The sequence below is a fragment of the Motacilla alba genome, chromosome 2 (genome assembly GCF_015832195.1).
Source record: "Motacilla alba alba isolate MOTALB_02 chromosome 2, Motacilla_alba_V1.0_pri, whole genome shotgun sequence".
Classification (NCBI taxonomy): Eukaryota; Metazoa; Chordata; class Aves; order Passeriformes; family Motacillidae; genus Motacilla; species Motacilla alba.
In genome coordinates this window covers 2,710,090-2,727,765 of record NC_052017.1, presented here as the reverse complement: position 1 = coordinate 2,727,765, position 17,676 = coordinate 2,710,090, and the positions used below count along the sequence as shown (strand labels likewise).

The 17,676-nt window shown below is 42.0% G+C and overlaps 1 protein-coding gene across 1 annotated transcript in view; it reads left to right on the top strand.

Annotated features, from left to right (window-relative positions):
* VIPR1 (vasoactive intestinal peptide receptor 1) overlaps window positions 1-17,676 on the top strand; it is a 103,620-nt gene that overhangs the window by 63,508 nt on the left and 22,436 nt on the right. Inside the window, exons 4-6 of the mRNA XM_038127409.1 lie at window positions 2,624-2,727; window positions 7,992-8,092; window positions 9,995-10,127. Of these exons, the coding sequence (XP_037983337.1) occupies window positions 2,624-2,727; window positions 7,992-8,092; window positions 9,995-10,127 (338 nt within the window). The remainder of the gene's footprint in view (window positions 1-2,623; window positions 2,728-7,991; window positions 8,093-9,994; window positions 10,128-17,676) is intronic.

Below are 17,676 nucleotides of genomic sequence, written 5' to 3'. Positions count from 1 at the left end.
AACAGCTCTGGAAAATGGCAAATACAACTTCTGGTGCTTTGAAAAATTTGCCTTTCCATTGACAAATAATTAGACTTTATGACCAAAGTCTGGAAAAAAACAAGAGCCAGCAAGACCACAGAAAATGTCTCATTTTCATCAGGGATCTGTGGCAGAGCTGAGATTTGACACTGGAACATAAAAATCTGTCTGATACTTCAATTTAACCTGAGCCTGTAAACCTCAGAGGAAAGCTAAGCTTGTGGGGCACTTTCCCAAATTTTATGCTCATTTTCAGTATAGAAAGTGATATTTTAAATAGTAGTAATTAGAAATGGTATTTGGTCTGAGGAGAGACATCATCCATTACTTTAAGGCAAATTGTAGGGTGATCAAATATTTCTTTTCTAACCTTGTACTTTTTGTACCTCTGAGACATCAGGTGAACATGAGAGGCTTTAGAAGGGTGTCTTGTATCACACCATGTGTGTGAATTTCCACATTTAAAAGTGATATGAGCATCAAAGGGTGGTAGAAAAACTTCTCTGGGAAGTTTCCCTAAACTCTTCCTCCGAGTTTCCCTAAAATCAGATTAATTTTAACTATTTTTTTTTAATCCCACTGATGCTTTGTCATTGTTCTTTCCTCTACCTTGGTCTCCACACCTGCTACAGCATTGGGACAATTTTTGAAAGTATTAAGAGAGGTGAGAGTTTTTAAATAACCATAAAATTGTGAGGAAGTTCAATTGCAAAGAAGAAACAGGAGAAAAATAAGCTGAAAGAAACACACCTTAGCTCACTGAGAATAAGAAACAAAGATTTAAAACCACCGTGAAATCTTAAGCCATCCCCAAACAGAGTTCTGAGCAGGAAATGGGAAGCAGTGAAGTTCAGATAATGGGATCCATTGTAACAAAGAAGAAATAACAGAAATTGCATAACTCAAGAAAGCTGAAAGCAACAGTTGTGTCCTTGATTTGTTTGCACAAGATCCTTTATGATCCTGATATGAACCCTGGTGGAAAGGACTGCAAACATTCAGGGAAAGCCTGGAACAGCAGCCCGTGGAGCTGTGCTGAACCTGCTGCTTCTGGAGCAGCTGTGAAAATGAAGAAAAGCACCTTTGAGAGCCCTCCCAGGTTCAGATCTGCTGCAAAGACAAATTAAAGGGGCAAGTTTAATGTGAAAATCCATCTGGGATTGGAGAAGTGACTTCAGGCAGGGGGTTGTCTGCCGCTGATCTCAGTGCACAACAGGCCCAGGGTTGGGAAGATGCTCAGATGACTCAAGTGTCAGAAATTGCTGGAGGTGATACTCAAATGTTTTTGTGACTCACAGCTGCATAACTGATCTGGTCCCATTTGCAGGAGTTTTCTAACTCTTGTGTGCTAAGAGCTCTATTGTTGGAAATGTTTGCAGAGCTCTTTGAGCTTCACTGGTGTCATTTTTCACCTTAAGAAGCAAGGTTTGACTTCTCTTTGCCCGTTCTGGTGTGTTGACCAGTTTTCCAGTTTTGTGAGGTGAATGGCACCAGTGGAATGTGCCAATAATGGGATTTTAGTGAGGTGGGCAGGGTGGGGACTGCTGGTCAGGGAAGGTGCTAGGGGAATTTACAGTGTGCTGTTGGGTGTATTTCTGCTTTGTTATTTTTTGACAAACCTCGTCCTTTTAGCCTACAAACCTCTTGGGGTAAGGTTTATCCTGAGTGCTGGTCTCTTCTCTTGCTGGATTAAGCTGATGTGGGTTTGAGGTCCAGCTGGGACAGGGAGCAGAGATGTTTTCCAAAGTGAGAAGTGCTTTGCCCTCACAGTCCTGGATGGATCAGGCAGTTCTGAGTACCAAAGAGCCGTGTGAACTTCAGTTTTGACAGTTTGGCTGAAGGAGTGAGATGTTCTTGTGTTAATTAAAACTCTTTTTAGCTGGTCAGAGGCCCCAGGCACTCAGCAAGCTTGACAGTCCAGGAAATCTTCCTGCCCTGGAGTATACAAGTTAAAACAGGCAATACAGGTTGTCAGTGTGTGGATTTTCTCCCTTCACAGCCAAATTTTGAAGTGTTTTGTTCACAAACCAGAGTGCAGCACATTTCCCAGGAATCACATTGGCTCAGGGCTCAGATGTAGGCAAGGTCTGGGTGGGCAGGACTGGATTTAGTTCCCAGACCCCCAGCCTTATCTGCATGGTGTGAAATGAGAACTTTATCTATCCCTGTCCTGCCTTCTCACAGGCACAGTGAAAGGCATAAATACTTCACTGCTCTGTTTAGATAAAATTTTTCCAGGAACAAAGTCAATGTGACAATAAAACATTCAAACAATACTGGTGCAGTGCCAGGAACCAAAGGTCTGGGTACAACTGGCAGCATGGTACCACTTGAAGAGATGTTTTGTGTGCACCTCTGTACTAAAATGTACTTTTTTACTGAGGTCTGGACTTTAAAACAGAATAGATAACTCCCATTTATGAGCTCTGTGTAATATGAAAAATTAATAACAGGGAAAAACTATGAGAATTTTTCTCTTAAGTGTTACAAGAATTGTGCTTTGGCATTTATACCACAAGAGGCAGAAGTTGTTTTAACAGTGAGCTGAAGGTTTCTTTTTAAATCATGTTTTTTTTTTTTTTTTTCTTTTCTTTTCTTCCAGGGAATGTGACCAGGAATTGTACAAGCCAGGGCTGGTCAGATGTGTACCCTGCACCCTACACTGTAGCTTGTGGATACGATTCCAACAGCACTCCAGGGGAAGAGGTTTGTAAACCTGGGTGGACATCAAGATTTAACAGGGATCAATATCAGAACTGTATGATCCTCCCATGCCAAATTTTTCCCATTCCCCCTCTGATTCCTCAAGAGGGAAGGATCCTCTTGAGGATTTTTGGAAGCAGAGTTCGAATGTTTGGTCAAGGAAATTATCTTCCCTTTGATGTCATAGACTCACAGAATTATGGAATGGCTTGGGATGGAGGGGAACTTCAGGATCATCCCATTCCACCTTCCATTAGACCAGGCTGATCCAAACCTGGCCTTGAACACTTCCAGGGATAGGACATCCAAAATTTCCAGGGTGTCAGGACCTGAGAAGATCAGACCAATGTCTGTGTGATGCCCACACATAACTTCAGGTGTTTTATTTTCCACAGTGCACTTTGAAACAAGCCCTCCATATTTATATTTATGCTTAAGTAGATACGGTGGTTCCAGTCCTTCTATGGCAACACAAGCATCAAAAACTTTAAAGGGATAAAAATTATCTTTTGTTGGTCTGCACATCTCAACCAGCTAAATATCCACATCACTGTAGGGAACACACATTTTCATGAAATTTTACTAATTTTTGATAGAAAATCCAAAAGTTCTCTGGGTTACTGTTTGTGTATAAATTAGCAATCGCTGACCTGGGTATAATTAGCTTTGCAGAGTATTGTCATTCCACAGGAAGGAGTTTGTTACTGGTTTGCTGCATGCTGAGACATGAAGGGTAAAGTTTAAAGATGATAACAAATGTTAGAAGCAAGATTCACCTCACCTAACTCAAAGTTCAGCATCTAATCTAAACTTATCACGTGAAGCAGTCCCACAGTCAACAAGAAAAAGCTTATGCATGGAAAGTTACATTTCACTGCAATCACATGTTGCAGTATTTATATTTTTATATAATATTTATATATATTTTTGTATAATGTGTTTATATCAAGCCTCTGCTCATGCTTTTTTTTTTGTTGTTGCTGTTTAAGACACGCCTCAGTGTTAGTGAATGTTGGACATAGGAATCTCAATAATTAATATGTGTTCCCAGTATTTAAAGGGGGCTTACAAAAAGGCTGGAGAGGGATTTTTCACAAGAGCACGGAGTGATGGGAAAAGGGGGAATGGTGTTAAGCAGGTTTAGATGAGATATTGGGAAGAAGAAATTTCTCACTGTGAGGATAGTGATGCCCCAGCACAGGCTGCCCAGAGAAGCTGTGGCTGCCACATCCTGGGAAGTGCCCAAGACCAGGCTGGACAGGGCTTGGAGCATCCTGGGATAGTGGAAGGTGTTCCTGCCCAGGACAGGGGTGGAATGAAATGATTTTTAAGGTCCCTTCTGACCCAATCCATTCAGGGATTCTGTGACTCCATATGGTGAGAGGTCTCTGTGCACAGTCACACATTGCCGAGGCACTCCAAGAGTTAACAGGGGACCTGAGCAGAGCTGAGCCAGCTCTGAGTGGGAAAGAAAACAGAAAAGAGCAAAGGCAGAGGTGCAAAGAACTTAAGGGCTGTGCTGAAGAGAGCCTTAGTCTGCCTTCAGGGTCAGGCACCACTCCACATCCTCAAGTGTCCATCCCTCAGGCTGAGCTGTGTGCCTGCAGAACCACAGCTCCAGCTCTGCTGTGCAAGGACCCCCACCCCGCGCTCTGGTTTGTGTTCCTGCTGCTCAGGGGATTTGGGAATTCCTGGGACATGCTCCTGCCATCCAATGGGGTGCAGCGTTGCCAGAGTGCAGCATTGCCAGAGTGCTGTGTTACCAGGAGAACCTCTATTGTGTTCTTTTAATTCTTTCTTAATTATTTTCCCATGATTTACACAGTTTTTTCTTGCTTTTTTTCTTCCAATTTGTGTGAAAGGTGCCTGTGGGGGGTGAACATGCAGTAGCAGCCTGTGAAGAAGAATAGATTTTTGTTTTCTTGTTGTTGAATTGGCAGCGAGTTTGGGGAGCAAGAAGTAAAGGGAATAGAAAAAAAAACAGCAGGCTGTACAGGACATGAGGTCCAGGAAAGACTGATAAGCCTCCAGGAGTTAAAAACTTCATGAACTTTTGATCTCAGGTCAGAAACAGCAAGAAAAAAAAAAGAAAAAAAAAAAACGGTCGTTTGTGAGGTTTTAGCTGTGAATTCTGGCAGTCCCAAAGCAGCAGATGATGTAGGCACCAAAGTGCTGCTGCTCTTGGGGTCCATGCAGTGATGATGAGCCCTTCTCCAAGCTGACCTTTAAAAGTGGTGCATTAGCAAATGGGGAGTGGGGTTGTTATCCTGCTCCTCTGTCAGATGTGATGCTCTTCTCCCTGCTGTGTTTCCACCTGCTCAGAGGGGCCACCCCAGGGTTATTGTGGGGTTTTTTTGGTTTTTTTTGCTTTGGTCAGGGTCAGGATTAAATGCATAAGGATGGTACTTTGTGTTTGGATTCAGATGTTTATTAGTTCTTGTTTATACTGTAGTCTTTTAAGTTGTGAGTTTTACAGTATTTCACTAAAAAGTTAGAAAATGGCTTTGTATTTATCTCTAGAAGGTCTTTTAAGGAAAAACTATGTAACTAAGAAGCGATACTTAAATTATTTTTTATTTTTAACCTAATAACAACCTACTTGTGTTCTGCAATGTGGACTTTTCTATCTAATTATAAAATACTACCTAAACTCATGGAGACGAAGGTGAAGAAGAAGGATTAGCTACTGCTTTAGAGCTTCTGTCTTGCCTTATATATATTACAATATTCTAAAACGTTTAAGTTTTCCACTATGTGATGTTACACACTTCTGTTTAAACTATACCCTCCTAACCTTTGTATTATTAATCAATTTTGGAAGCTTTCTCAATGGCTTCAGGTCAATGGCAGTGTTCTCTCGAGGATCTCTGCCTTTCAACACAGGAAGTCTAAAATTCTCAGTATCCAGGGTTCCAACACCAGGTCTCAGTAGGTTCTGCCTGAAAATGGTGAAATAGAGAGGCACCTCCAGAGGTCAGTTCTGCCCACATTTCTCTACAAAGAAATTTCATTTACTCTCCAGGGAACCCCAATGACTTTGGGCTGGGTGACATGAACCCCAAAACACTTAGCTCCTGAAAGACTTCATATCAGTATTTATCTTCTTTTTCTCTCAAAATTGTGACTGTTTCCCGTCATCAACCAAGGGACAAATGTTGAGGTTACTGAATAGAAACCAAGGAAAACAAATCTCAGTTAATCTCAATTTAGCACCTACCTCAAATAATTGTTATTATCACACTCCTGTTAAATTAAGCAGAAGCTTTTAGAAGTCAAAGAGACAATGATGAAGTTGCCTGAGTTCATTCTGTAAAACAGCCAGGCATCCTGCCATGCATTGCCTTCACTTATCTACACCCCTTTCTTTTCTAATAAGAATATTTTATAATCTGGACCCTGAGTGAAATTTCAGTTCCATTTATGATCTTAGGTCAAATTCTCTGCTTTGATATCTCTGAAATAGGAACCAAGTGTCATTAGCAAGTGCAGTGAAGAGTGAGAAGCCTTTGTGTGCTGTTTCCAGAGCAGAGATGACCCCACATCCTGCATTAAAGCTGCATGAAGAACCAACCCTCTCTGCACAAGAAGGATTAGTCACCATAAAATATGGGGGGGAAAGCAGGGATTTGCTTGTGGAATAACATCAAGAACCTTCTGTGCATAACTTGCTCCTGGGAATAGCTCTAAGAAGCAGAAGGCCTACTTTGCTCTCCTAAATGAAACGTGGGACAACCTCTTCCTCCTACAGTCCCCTACCACGAGCTCCTTCCTCCTGCTGGCCAAGTCTTTCCCGGAACAGTTCTGCTCTGGTGCCATCAAAAATAGAGATAATAGAGAAAGATTAAACATGAGGGAGGTTGACTGCTTTAATTAGAAAAGTCAGAGCTGCCTTTGGGATCCCAAACTCCAGGAAGGCTGGAAAAGAGACTTTATCTTGGGGGTGCTGGTGGATGAGAGGCTGGACACATGCTGACCATGTGCTCCTGTAGCTCAGAAATCCAGTTGCATCCTGGGCTGATCCCACAGCAGTGAAAGGGGGGATTCTGCCCCTCTGCCCCCCTCGGGCGAGGTCTCACCTGCAGAGGTTTACCTGGGCAAGACCAGGCAGATAAACTGTCCTGAAACCCTTGAATTATCTGTTCAGAGTGACCCAAAGCTCTCAGTGATGTGGCTGGAAGGAAATGGTGCTTTAACCACCTCTGAGATCTGTGGTCAAAGATCAGAGTGTTATCTCTGAAAACTCTCTTGTTTTAACCCCCCTCCAAGCTGGCTTGTGCAAATGCTAAGGGATTGCAGCTCATCCCAGCCTCCCTGGTTCTGTAAAGTACCAAATACTTGTCAAAGCCTGGGAAAATAGCACATAAAAATGTCAACTCCCAATGTTATGGAAGAGTATCTCTCCAAACAAAGTTGGGTTTTGATTTTCTGTCTAACCTGCTCTTTGTGGTTTTGGTTGTTTAGATTGTTTAAAGAAGATGGTGTCAAGGAGGGCAGAGGAGGGTCAATCAAGAGCTGGAAAAAAAACTCCATAAACTGAGTTAGATTCTCATAAAAATTCAGATTTTTAAAAATTGATAAGTGTCTAAATAATTTTAGCTCTTGATTTTTTCTTTTTTTTTTTAAGCTGAAAATCAAAATCTATTGATTTAGAGTGTTTCTAGACAGCTTTGGAGAGCTGATTTGCCCATTTTATTTACACTGGGATTCCCTTTTTGATCCAAGGCCTTTGGTGTGCCATGCTCAGAGATTCCCTCTGTGTGCTACCAAAGAGAAAAAACAATTTCCAACTTAAAACATATTTCTGAGTTAAAAGTGAGAACGTTTTACTTGCCTAAACAACAGTGTAAATCCCACAAAACCAAACCAATTTCCCAGACAGTTCTGCCCTGAGACCTCCTTAATAAAATTAACCTCACTGCTCTCACTACATCAGACCCGGCAGCTGAACATTGATCACTCCTGTTCCACGAGGTTTTAGGCTGGAGCAGGTGTCAAATCAGCCTCCTTCCAGCAGGAACCTTTCCCTTGTGTAACTTTACCCTGGGTTTGGAGTGGTCCAAGCCCTGCTGCAACCGGATGAGTTCTCCACACTCACACCGGCGGTGTTTGAGTCACGTGCGCTACTGGGCGGGATTTTAAAGGGTGAAGGAGTCAGAGGTGTCCTAAGAGAATGGAGAAGGATGATTTCCTTGTCCCAGCAGTCAGTGGTGCTGTGTTTAGGATTTCTGGACCTCTTTGAAAGATCTGTGTTCTTTCTTTCACACCAGCAAACGGCGTTCTACGGAACGGTCAAGACCGGCTACACCATCGGACACACCCTATCCCTCATCGCCCTCACCGCTGCCATGATCATTCTGTGCCTCTTCAGGTAAGGCCACCAGCAGGAAAAAGGCTCGGGGAAGGGGCTCAAAGGTTGGTGATTTACAGGCTGTGCAGGCTATGAGTGTTACAGGAAGATGCCCAAGATTTCTGTCAATCTGTGCTCCATCTTTCAGTGTCGCTGCGTTGTGGTGTGTGATTTGTGGCATCTGTGTGGGAGTTGCAACCCAAATCCAGTTATTTGGGTGGATTCATCTCACCAAAGGCAGATTGTTCTATGATGGATCTCTGGTAGAACGTTACAGTCCATAGAGTCCTGTATATGGATAGTGTGGAATTTCTGCCTAAAGTAGGTATTCAAAATGTTATCCAAAATCGCATCCAAAAATATCCAGGATCACAAAATCCCAATACAGTTTGAGGTGGAAGGGACGTTAGTGATCATCCCATTCCATCCCCTGGGCAGGGACACTTTCCACTATCCCAGGTTGCTCCAAGCTCCATCCAACCTGGCCTTGGACACTTCCAGGGATAGAACATCCACAGTTTCTCTGGGTAACCTGTTTCCTCCCAAAGTCTTTTCCAAAAACACTTCCTGCTGTCACTCTATGGCGAGACAGAGACACCCAGGGCCATTTAAACTTGCTGGTGGCAGATGGGATGCAGGGCCTTCAGGAGACCCAGGGCCTCATGGATGGATGGGCAGATAGTCTGCAGCTCACCAAGTGGCACTGGAATCCCAGACTGCAGCAAATGGATTAATTCTTGCTCTCTGTTTTTTTGAAATACATTCAGGCATCTAAATTTGGGTGCCTCCAGTGAAGAAGTCTGCATATATGTAATCTCCTATTATAAATTAATTTATGTAAAGGGAGATCAGCAAAAAGCTGAGATGGAAGAACCCTTTGGAAGAGGTTCCATCTCCTCATGTAAGACAGAGCACATTTTCTAGGGTAACTCACACCAAGGCTGGCCTCACCCTTCAGGAACTTAGCATTTCTCTTCCCATGTGCTCTCTCCACTCCTCTTACAATGGAGGAGTCAATCAGACACATGCCAACAGCCTCCTCAAGGCACAAGATGCCAGCCAGGCTGGTGAAACCATTAAGGATCCTGTTTTTCTTTGGCTGGAAACAGCTTAACTTGACTTGCCTTGGCCTTCAGGCACACAGGACTCAGCTCAGCCCCATTATTTTGCCATCATCAGAGATTAGCAGCACAACCTCTGCCAGGGCCCAGTGGCTCGTTAAGAGGTGGTAATTTCATTGTGATGCTGAGTGAGGTCTGGTGTGGTTCTGGTGTCTGTACAAAGCACCCATTTCCAGACTATTAGGCCTTTCACTTTAGCTGGTGTAAATTCTCTCTTGAAAAAAAATTTCCTATTTGATCAGAATTTGTCTTCAAAATATTAGCAGGCAAGGGATAGAAAAACTCCAGTGTAGTTCTCAGTATCATTAACAACCAGTAATTTTTAAGTGAAAATATAGTTCATATTATTCCAGGAAGTCTGTAATATGTGTTAATTCTGGCAGCAGATTTTAAGAATTTATTTGCCTGCTTGAAGAGCCGTTTCACTTTGAAAAGAATTATTGCAGCAGAAACATTCTGTAGAAGAAAGCCCTTTATCATGAGCACAGTCTGCTCAGTCAAAAACATTTCTTTTCCAGTGGAGAGCAGTGGGATGGACCTGTTTTCTGTCATCCTGTATTTTTTCCTGTTTTTCTGAGGATTGAAAAAGCAGCAGCGCTGCTGCAGATACGTGGATTGCCACGTTCTGTGGAATTAAAGAGGCTTAAGTGGATTTGTGGTGGTGTTCATCAGACCAGAGCCTGGCTCAGGGTTTCTAATGTTTAATTGGGACTCTATGTCATAGTAGAAGAAATGTGTAAATATAAAAATAATACTTTTGAGAAGATTTGCTAATCAGAAATGTTTCATTTCTTCCCAACAGAAAACTACACTGTACTCGAAATTACATTCACATGCACCTCTTCATGTCCTTCATCATGAGAGCCATTGCAGTCTTCATCAAGGATGTCATCTTGTTTGAAAGTGGGGAGTCTGAGCACTGCTTCGTGAGTTCAGTAAGTAGCCTTGAAATTTCCACCTCATTTTTTTGCCCCTCTTAAGCAATGCACCAAAAATTACCTTGCAAATGCATGTGAGGTGGTACTTTGGGAAGATTTCAAATCCTCCTCTTGTTTAAAAGGAAAAAAAAAAATAAATCCATGATTGCTGCCATTTGACTTATATGGAGAAGGAATAAATTGATTATCAGAGTCCAAAATGTATATATTTATATTTTGTATCTGGTCCTTTCTGAAGTTGCACTTGATAGTCTTAGAGGTGTTTTCAAACCTTAAGGATTTTATCAGGTCAAACCCACAAGAGAGATTGTACAGGATTGTGGGGCTCCTGCCAGTCCTGTGTCCATCTCCCATCCACATTCTAATTTCTTGGATATCCTGGTCAAAGGAGGTTTGTGTTTAGGGGTTCAGTAAAACCTTTTCCTTCCTTGAGGATGGGAGTCAGATCCAAATTCACGTAAATAATTTTACTTATCCGTGGGGTAAGTACTTACACACGAGCTATCTGTGTTATGTGCATCCACAGATAGTGGGCTCTAATTAATCTGTTCCCTGGAGTCTGGAATGCTGTTCAGTCCTTTGGGAGAAGGCACCTGCATGTGGGTGATTCTCTGGGCTCCAGCGACCAGATCCCTGCAGGATTTCAGGCAGGAAATCTCTGTGCAGACATCATCACCCATTTTTCATCTGAATCAGGAGCCCACGCTCGCTGTCTGCAACTGTGAGATTTCCCTACTGGGATGATAAATGAGGGGAATAAAGGAGTTGGGTTATTTTTTAGCCTTTCAAACTCAGTGTTATCAGCTGGAGCAAACATTAAGAGGGAGAAGGGCTGTTTGTCTAAAGGTCACGCTGACGTAAGAGGACACCAGTCATGAATAAATTTAGGCAGGAAATTGAAATCACCAAAATGAAGAGATGTGATCAGAAGTTATTTATCCAGGAAAAAAAAAAAAAAAAAGAAAAACAGGAACCCTCCATAGTAAATTCAGAGCATTAGATGAGCTGCCTGCTGATACCTCTGGACCTGTTTTTTTGTCATACACTGCCAGAAAAAAGGATTCTCTTTTCCATCCACCCAATTTCTTCCTTGCTCGCTGGCTTTCCTGTATCCTTACCCTGAGTCCTGTCCCTGCTGTTACAATGACCTTTCTGCTTGATCATGTCCGAGTTGAAACCCAGAGCAGCCTCCTCTCAGCTTTACCCAAGAACTGTGTGCAGCATGATTCCTTTCCCTGTGTGCTTCTTCCTCTCTGTGATCCACTAGGATCTGAATTCTTGGAATAGGATTTTCTTGTGAAGGTCCATAAATGGGTAGAAAGACATGGAAACTGGAATCAATTGCCACAGATTAATTGTCAATGCAAATTGGCAGAGCAGCCAAGCCAGGAGAGGCCATGGAGTGTGAACTCACCTCTGATCCCTGTGGGAGTTTGCTCTGGATTCTGCTGGATCAGGACTGAGGCACAGCTGCAGAGAGCTGAGTGAGAAGTGTTTGCTTCTCATCCATCCAGAAACATTTCTGGGTGTAAATACAGAATTTTCCTGCAGAATCCAGAATACCTGCACTTGCAGGTAGCCCCACGGCTACAACATTTTTGTTTTAGAAATCAGAAGATTTTTGAGTTGATGGCCAGCTCAGGTTGAACGGCTGGATGACACACATCAGTAATAAATTTATGTGGGACAAATCTGTCTCCACCACATTAGGCTACACCTTGCAGTCTTGAACCAGCATTTTGGACAACAGGTCACAGTCTAAAAACACTGACACAAAATGCCTCTCCTAACATTAATCTGTTAGGAAAAATTGTTGTAAAATCCATTGTGCTCCTGTGGGGTTGGTTGGGTTAGGTTAGGTTGGCTTGAGCTAAGTTTGTGCTTTGAACTTGCCGGATAAATCTTGACTTGGGAGACCCGGTGCTAATTCATAAAGTCAGGGTTTTATACACAATTCACTGAAGGCTGTGAGTGTAATGGATGTGGCCTTGAGCTCGTTCAGTCTGGGGAGAGATTTGAACAAACAATTTGCTGAATGCTCTCACTGCTACTCTGGTTTAGAACAGGGCAAACCCAAAGCAATAAAAGTGTTTCATTAGAAGAGAAACGCCACACTTGGTTCCTTTAGGGAATGAAAGGGTAAAGACAGAACAGATTTAGGGCTATAAAATCCAAATGAATAGAAATCTCTCCCAGCATTTCTGATGTAGGCACCAAAGTCCTCAATTTGATATTACCTGCTGCAGTAAGAAGACTTTAAATTATGTTTTGTGCTCTAGCCACACAAAAATACATTAACCAATGAATGAGTCACTGATTCAGTCAAGTAGGAACTCCAACGCAGGAAGATGTAGATGTAATAAAAAAATAAAAAAAAAACTTTTTAATAGGCTTTACTGCATTTTTACTTCATTTTACCCAGTTTGGGACACGTCAGGTGTGGTGTTACCTCTCCACCATTTTAAACTCAAAGAGAATTGGATTGCTGCTGAGTTCAACATAAACACCCTGAAAAATTAATTTATGGAGCATTTCTATGGGCCACAATGCCTGAGAATGTGGCTGAAAGCATTTCAGGGCCAATGCAGCCAAAATATAAAATATATGTGATGAGCATCAGTGAGTGATGGTGTGAGCCAGCACTGGTGATGTTTGCAGAGTGATGTGTAGTTCTTGGTCCTACTTTATTGATAAAATCACTCCTGGGGGAAAGAGTTTTGCTTTTGGGTGAAGTCTTGCTGCTTGGGTGAAAAAAATCAACCCATTGTCATTGGGCAGAAACCCTGAGCAGACAAACAGGGTTTGTTTTTATGGCTAAATGGAGCAGGTTTAAATGATCTTTAAACCCTGAACTGCACAAGGCCCCTTGTCCCACACCAAGGAAACTCAGCACTGGTGGCTTTGTAAATGTCCCTCACTCCTTCTCCTCTTCCCAGGTGTCCCAATCTCTTAGATTTGTGTCTAGGCACAGTGAAGGAAGGAAGGAATACAGCCTCAAAGCCTGAAGAGGGAGCATCTTTCAAAACACCAACCCACAGAATACAAACAGAGAATTAGTCCCATTTCCTCATATTCCAAGAGTCAGGTCAAATAATAATACAGAATATCCTTCAAGAGACATACCAAGTTCTACCAATTAAGCAGAGATTAGGGAAAAAAAAACAAAAAAAACAAGAAAGGAAGGAGATTTTTGACATCAACTCAAATAATAGCCATACCAATAAAATATGGCAACAAAATACAAATCCCAGTTATGTACCACTGACACATGACATGAAGACTCGAGGCAAACAATTAAAGAGAGTAGCTTAAGCTCTCCCTACTATTAAAAAACACTTTTAGTTAATATGATCTAGTACCTTATTTAGTAATTATGGTCTAGGACCTTATGACCTTATGACTGCAGATCTATTACCACCACAATCCTAACAGATTCACAATACATACTGTAAGAAGTCAAATAGAGAAGAACTCTCACGAAATTAACAGAGACTTATGCTAAAACTCATGGCTCATGGAGATTCCTTAGGCTGACCTCTTCCAAAAGTGAATTTTCATGGGATTTTCCAGTAAAGATCAAAATGCTGCAGGGAATTTTCTAGAGGGGTGTGATGGCCAAGCACAGACACAACATTCTGCTCAAGGTACCATGAGGAGACCAAACCCTCTTCCTCCCTCTCTCTCATAAAGTACTTATGTAGCTTTTAAATTGTAATTATATGGAACTGAATCATCCTATTGGCTTAAATGGATTAAAACCAGGCATCTGCTCGAGAGTGTTTGTCAGCTGGGGCTTTCAGCACTTGGATGTGGAGATGATCAGGCTCAGAGGGCTCTGTGGAACCACCCACTTGGACTTCTTCAGTAATTCTTCAATTCAACTTCCTCAGTATTGGTTTTGACTCACTCAGGTTATGTTCTGGCTCACTAATTGGTCATTTCTGATGGGAAACTCACCACACGTGGTTATTTTTACATCTGCAAATTGTTCATGGTGTGGGAAAAATTGCACCATTTTACAGTCTGGATTTGCCTTCATTTTTCCATTTTGGTTTGGTTTGGTTTGGTTTGGTTTTCCTGCCAGACTCAAGAGTCCTCCTTAGAAGTTTTAGTTTTTCTCACTGATTTCCTTAAGTTTAGTGTCCTTCTCTCTTCCCACAATTTATCTTCCCCTTTCCTTCTCTCCCTGGGGTACACCCTGTAAAAAACAGCAGTCAAAACAACAAATGTGGTAGAAGGATTGAACTGAACACTTCAATAGTTGTTTTATTTAATTTTTTGTGGGTTTAGGGATAGGTTTTGATGTAGTTTCATTACTGTCATATCTGGCTGGCATAATAATGATGAACCACTTACATTTCCAGCCCTGCTGAAGACAAAGCCAACAGTTTGCTGTAAACAAAGATCAGATTCTACAGATTAAATTGAGACTGATGTTTTTTTTCTGAGCTCTGCAAGTTTTCCCTTGCTGAAGATTCAGCCAAGGGAGATCACATCATTTATCTTTTCCCTTTTGTATTATACCAGTAAAACAAAAAAATTCCAACACAAAAATCATTCTTTGCGAAGGAGAGTGGGAGTTCAGCAGCTGAGAATTTACATGCATATCTCACATTTTCAGAATGAAAAATTGGTGGTTTTTACTTTAATTCCCTCAGGACAAACTGATAACAGCTACAGGCCCCTAAATGAATTTTATTTATGGAAGTTGAAGACAGATACATTTTCATTTCCAGCAGTGAGGCTACTCAGCTCCATGTGGGAGCACCACGATTTGCAGGCTGATGGAGAAATGGAATAGGAGAAGGTTTTTTATGCACTTGTGTTAAAGCAAAACAAATATTAGAGAGTCAGCTGTTTCCTTGGGTGATATCTGATGATCACTGCTACAATCTAAGGTTTACAGCAAAACAGAGGGGAAGGAACAAAAAAGAACAAAACAAAACAAAAAACCCCAAACAAGCCCTGGAGAAAGGTCCTGTAAATCATGCAAAACAACAGAAAGAAAGCAAAGGGAAGGAAGGGAGGCAGAAGATTAAAAAAAAAACAAGAATGGAGGCAGAAGGAAATAACCCAGGAATGGAGGCAGAAGGAAATAACCCAGCAATGGAGGCAGAAGGAAATAAAACAGGAATGGAGGCAGAAGGAAATATAACAGGAATGAAAGTCCGACTGGCAGAACTCTGGAGAAGGAATTTTCTTTACTTAAGTGATTCTGTAATCCTGGACACAGCAGTGCCACCATCATGGGCTGGCACCAACACACCAAAAAAAGAGGGAAAATGGGAAAAACGTGAACAAGGGCTTTATCAAAACCCTGACCACCTTCTCTTTTTAGTTGCTGCCTTGTGGTTGACTTGGTTTATCGCTGCAGATGTGCTCATGAGTGCCTTTATCCTGTGATTGATGAGCACAGAACAGGCACAGTTAACCCATTTACCAAGATAATTCTATTTTTACACCTGAACCCAACTCTGAGTCATCTGACACCCAGGTTAGAGCAGCCAGAGCTACTCAGCATCTCAGAAATACTCACAAGACAGCTCCCAAAAATCAAACAGGAATTCCTGAGAGACAAAATAGAAAGGCTGAGTCCTTCAAGACTGACAGTTACATAACCCCTGTTAAAATCAGCAAAAAGAAATTCTTAAATTGCCTTGAGGATCACAGTCATGGGGCTTAAAGTTGCTTCTTGTGTGAGGGAAAGCAGACAAAAGAGTTTCTGCCTGAATCCTGAATCCAGTGTTGGATTTGAGGGAGCCTGCATGGGAAGTGGGCAAGGCATGAAGAGCAGCCATGTGCGCCACATTTTTCATCAGTGCAAAGTGGTAGAACTCCATTTATTTTAATGCCAAATTTACAGGTGCAACTCCATTTATTTTAATACAAAATTCACTGGTGCAACTCAGTTTATTTTAATACAAAATTTACTGGTGCAACTCCATTTATTTTAATCACTGCAGGATCTGCTCCTGCCATGCTTTGCACATGAAATAGAGGCTGTCTCCTGTAATTTCCTTGTAAATCCTGACCTCAACCCTGGAAGTGTCCAAAGCCAGGTTGGACAGAACTTGGACCACCCTGGGACAGCGAAAGGTGTCCCTGCCCATGGCAGGGGGTGGCACTGGTTGATATTTAAGGTTTCCAACCCAAACCATTCTGGGATTCTGTTTCTATAAACACCTTGCCATTTTCAGCTGGCACTGAGAAGGTGAAAGAGAAAAACCAAGTTTAAATCAGCTTTAAATTGAGTCCTGGGACTTTGGATTTCATATGACTTTGGATTGAGCTCTTTCTGCAGAAATAATTCTCTAGTGAGGGTTACAATGCTCCATGCAGGTTCATCAGTGGCCCAGCCTCGTTGCAGGTGGAGGAGGCACGAGAAAGAAATAAGCAGAAATAGAAATAGAAATAGAAATAGAAATAGAAATAGAAATAATAGAAATAGAAACTGATCCAAAAGTTTCTTTCTGATGTCTCCACTGCTGCACAGTTTTGATGGGAGCAGGAAAGCCTTATCTGGCTGAGGCAGGGGGGTGTGCCTGGGTCAGGCTGTACAGCCCAGCTCATCCATCTGGGAATGGCATTTCTGCTTTATGAAGTGCTAAGAAATCCACAGGCCCAGACACAAATCCAGGTTATAATGGCTCCATAAATTGCCCAGTGACAGCTGACATGAGGCAAGTATTGCAGGGTGTGCTCTTGGGGCAACGATGGGCGCATGAAAATGTAATGCATTGTGACCTGAAGGAAAGCAGGTTGAGATAAATGGAACTAATTAGCCACTGGTAAGGGCTTTAAGCCCATGGTTTCTGGGGCACCATGGGTGCAGAGCAAGAAGTCAACAGGGAAAATGTGGGTTTGGGACCTCTTCTTCCTGTGCCTGAGGCAGGCAGTGACCATGAATCCAGTTAAATTGATCTGTCTGCACTGTTAATAATACGTTTTTACACCTAGATTTGAAGCCTCTGAAAGTTTCATCATCAAGACATAAGATTATTATTCCCATGAAGGTCTTTTATTTTTCATAAGTCCTGATAGATCATAAATTGCTTTCACAGAGACTTCCAGGCTGGAGTCCATGTGCTTCCATTGTGAGACATTTTGCTTCTGTCAAGATGGCCTTTAAAAAATTTCTTCAATCACATTTCTTCATTCATAGATATTGTTCCTAACATCCTAAATTTCTGTGCATCTCCCAGGAAAACCTGCAGAGCCACCCACCAGGGCAGCAATTTATTGTTAGAAATTCCCTGCTTGTCACAGCCCGTGATAGGGAGGGAGGGAAGGAGTCAAAGGCACCCAATTGATTTAGGAGGAGTTTTCTCATTTGAGTTTTTGAAGACAATTCACTTTGATTATCAAACATAAACTTGGTGGGGCTTTTTTATAGCCCACCTGTTTGAATCTGGTCTACAACTGCAATTAAACTGAGGGAAGAAATTAAAGTGATGGCTTTTTGCCAGGCAGTCTGGCTTGTTTGTCTTTAATTTGCTTTTTTTTGCTATTGTTACACAAAAGGTTGGGTTTGCTAAGCCTAAGTTAG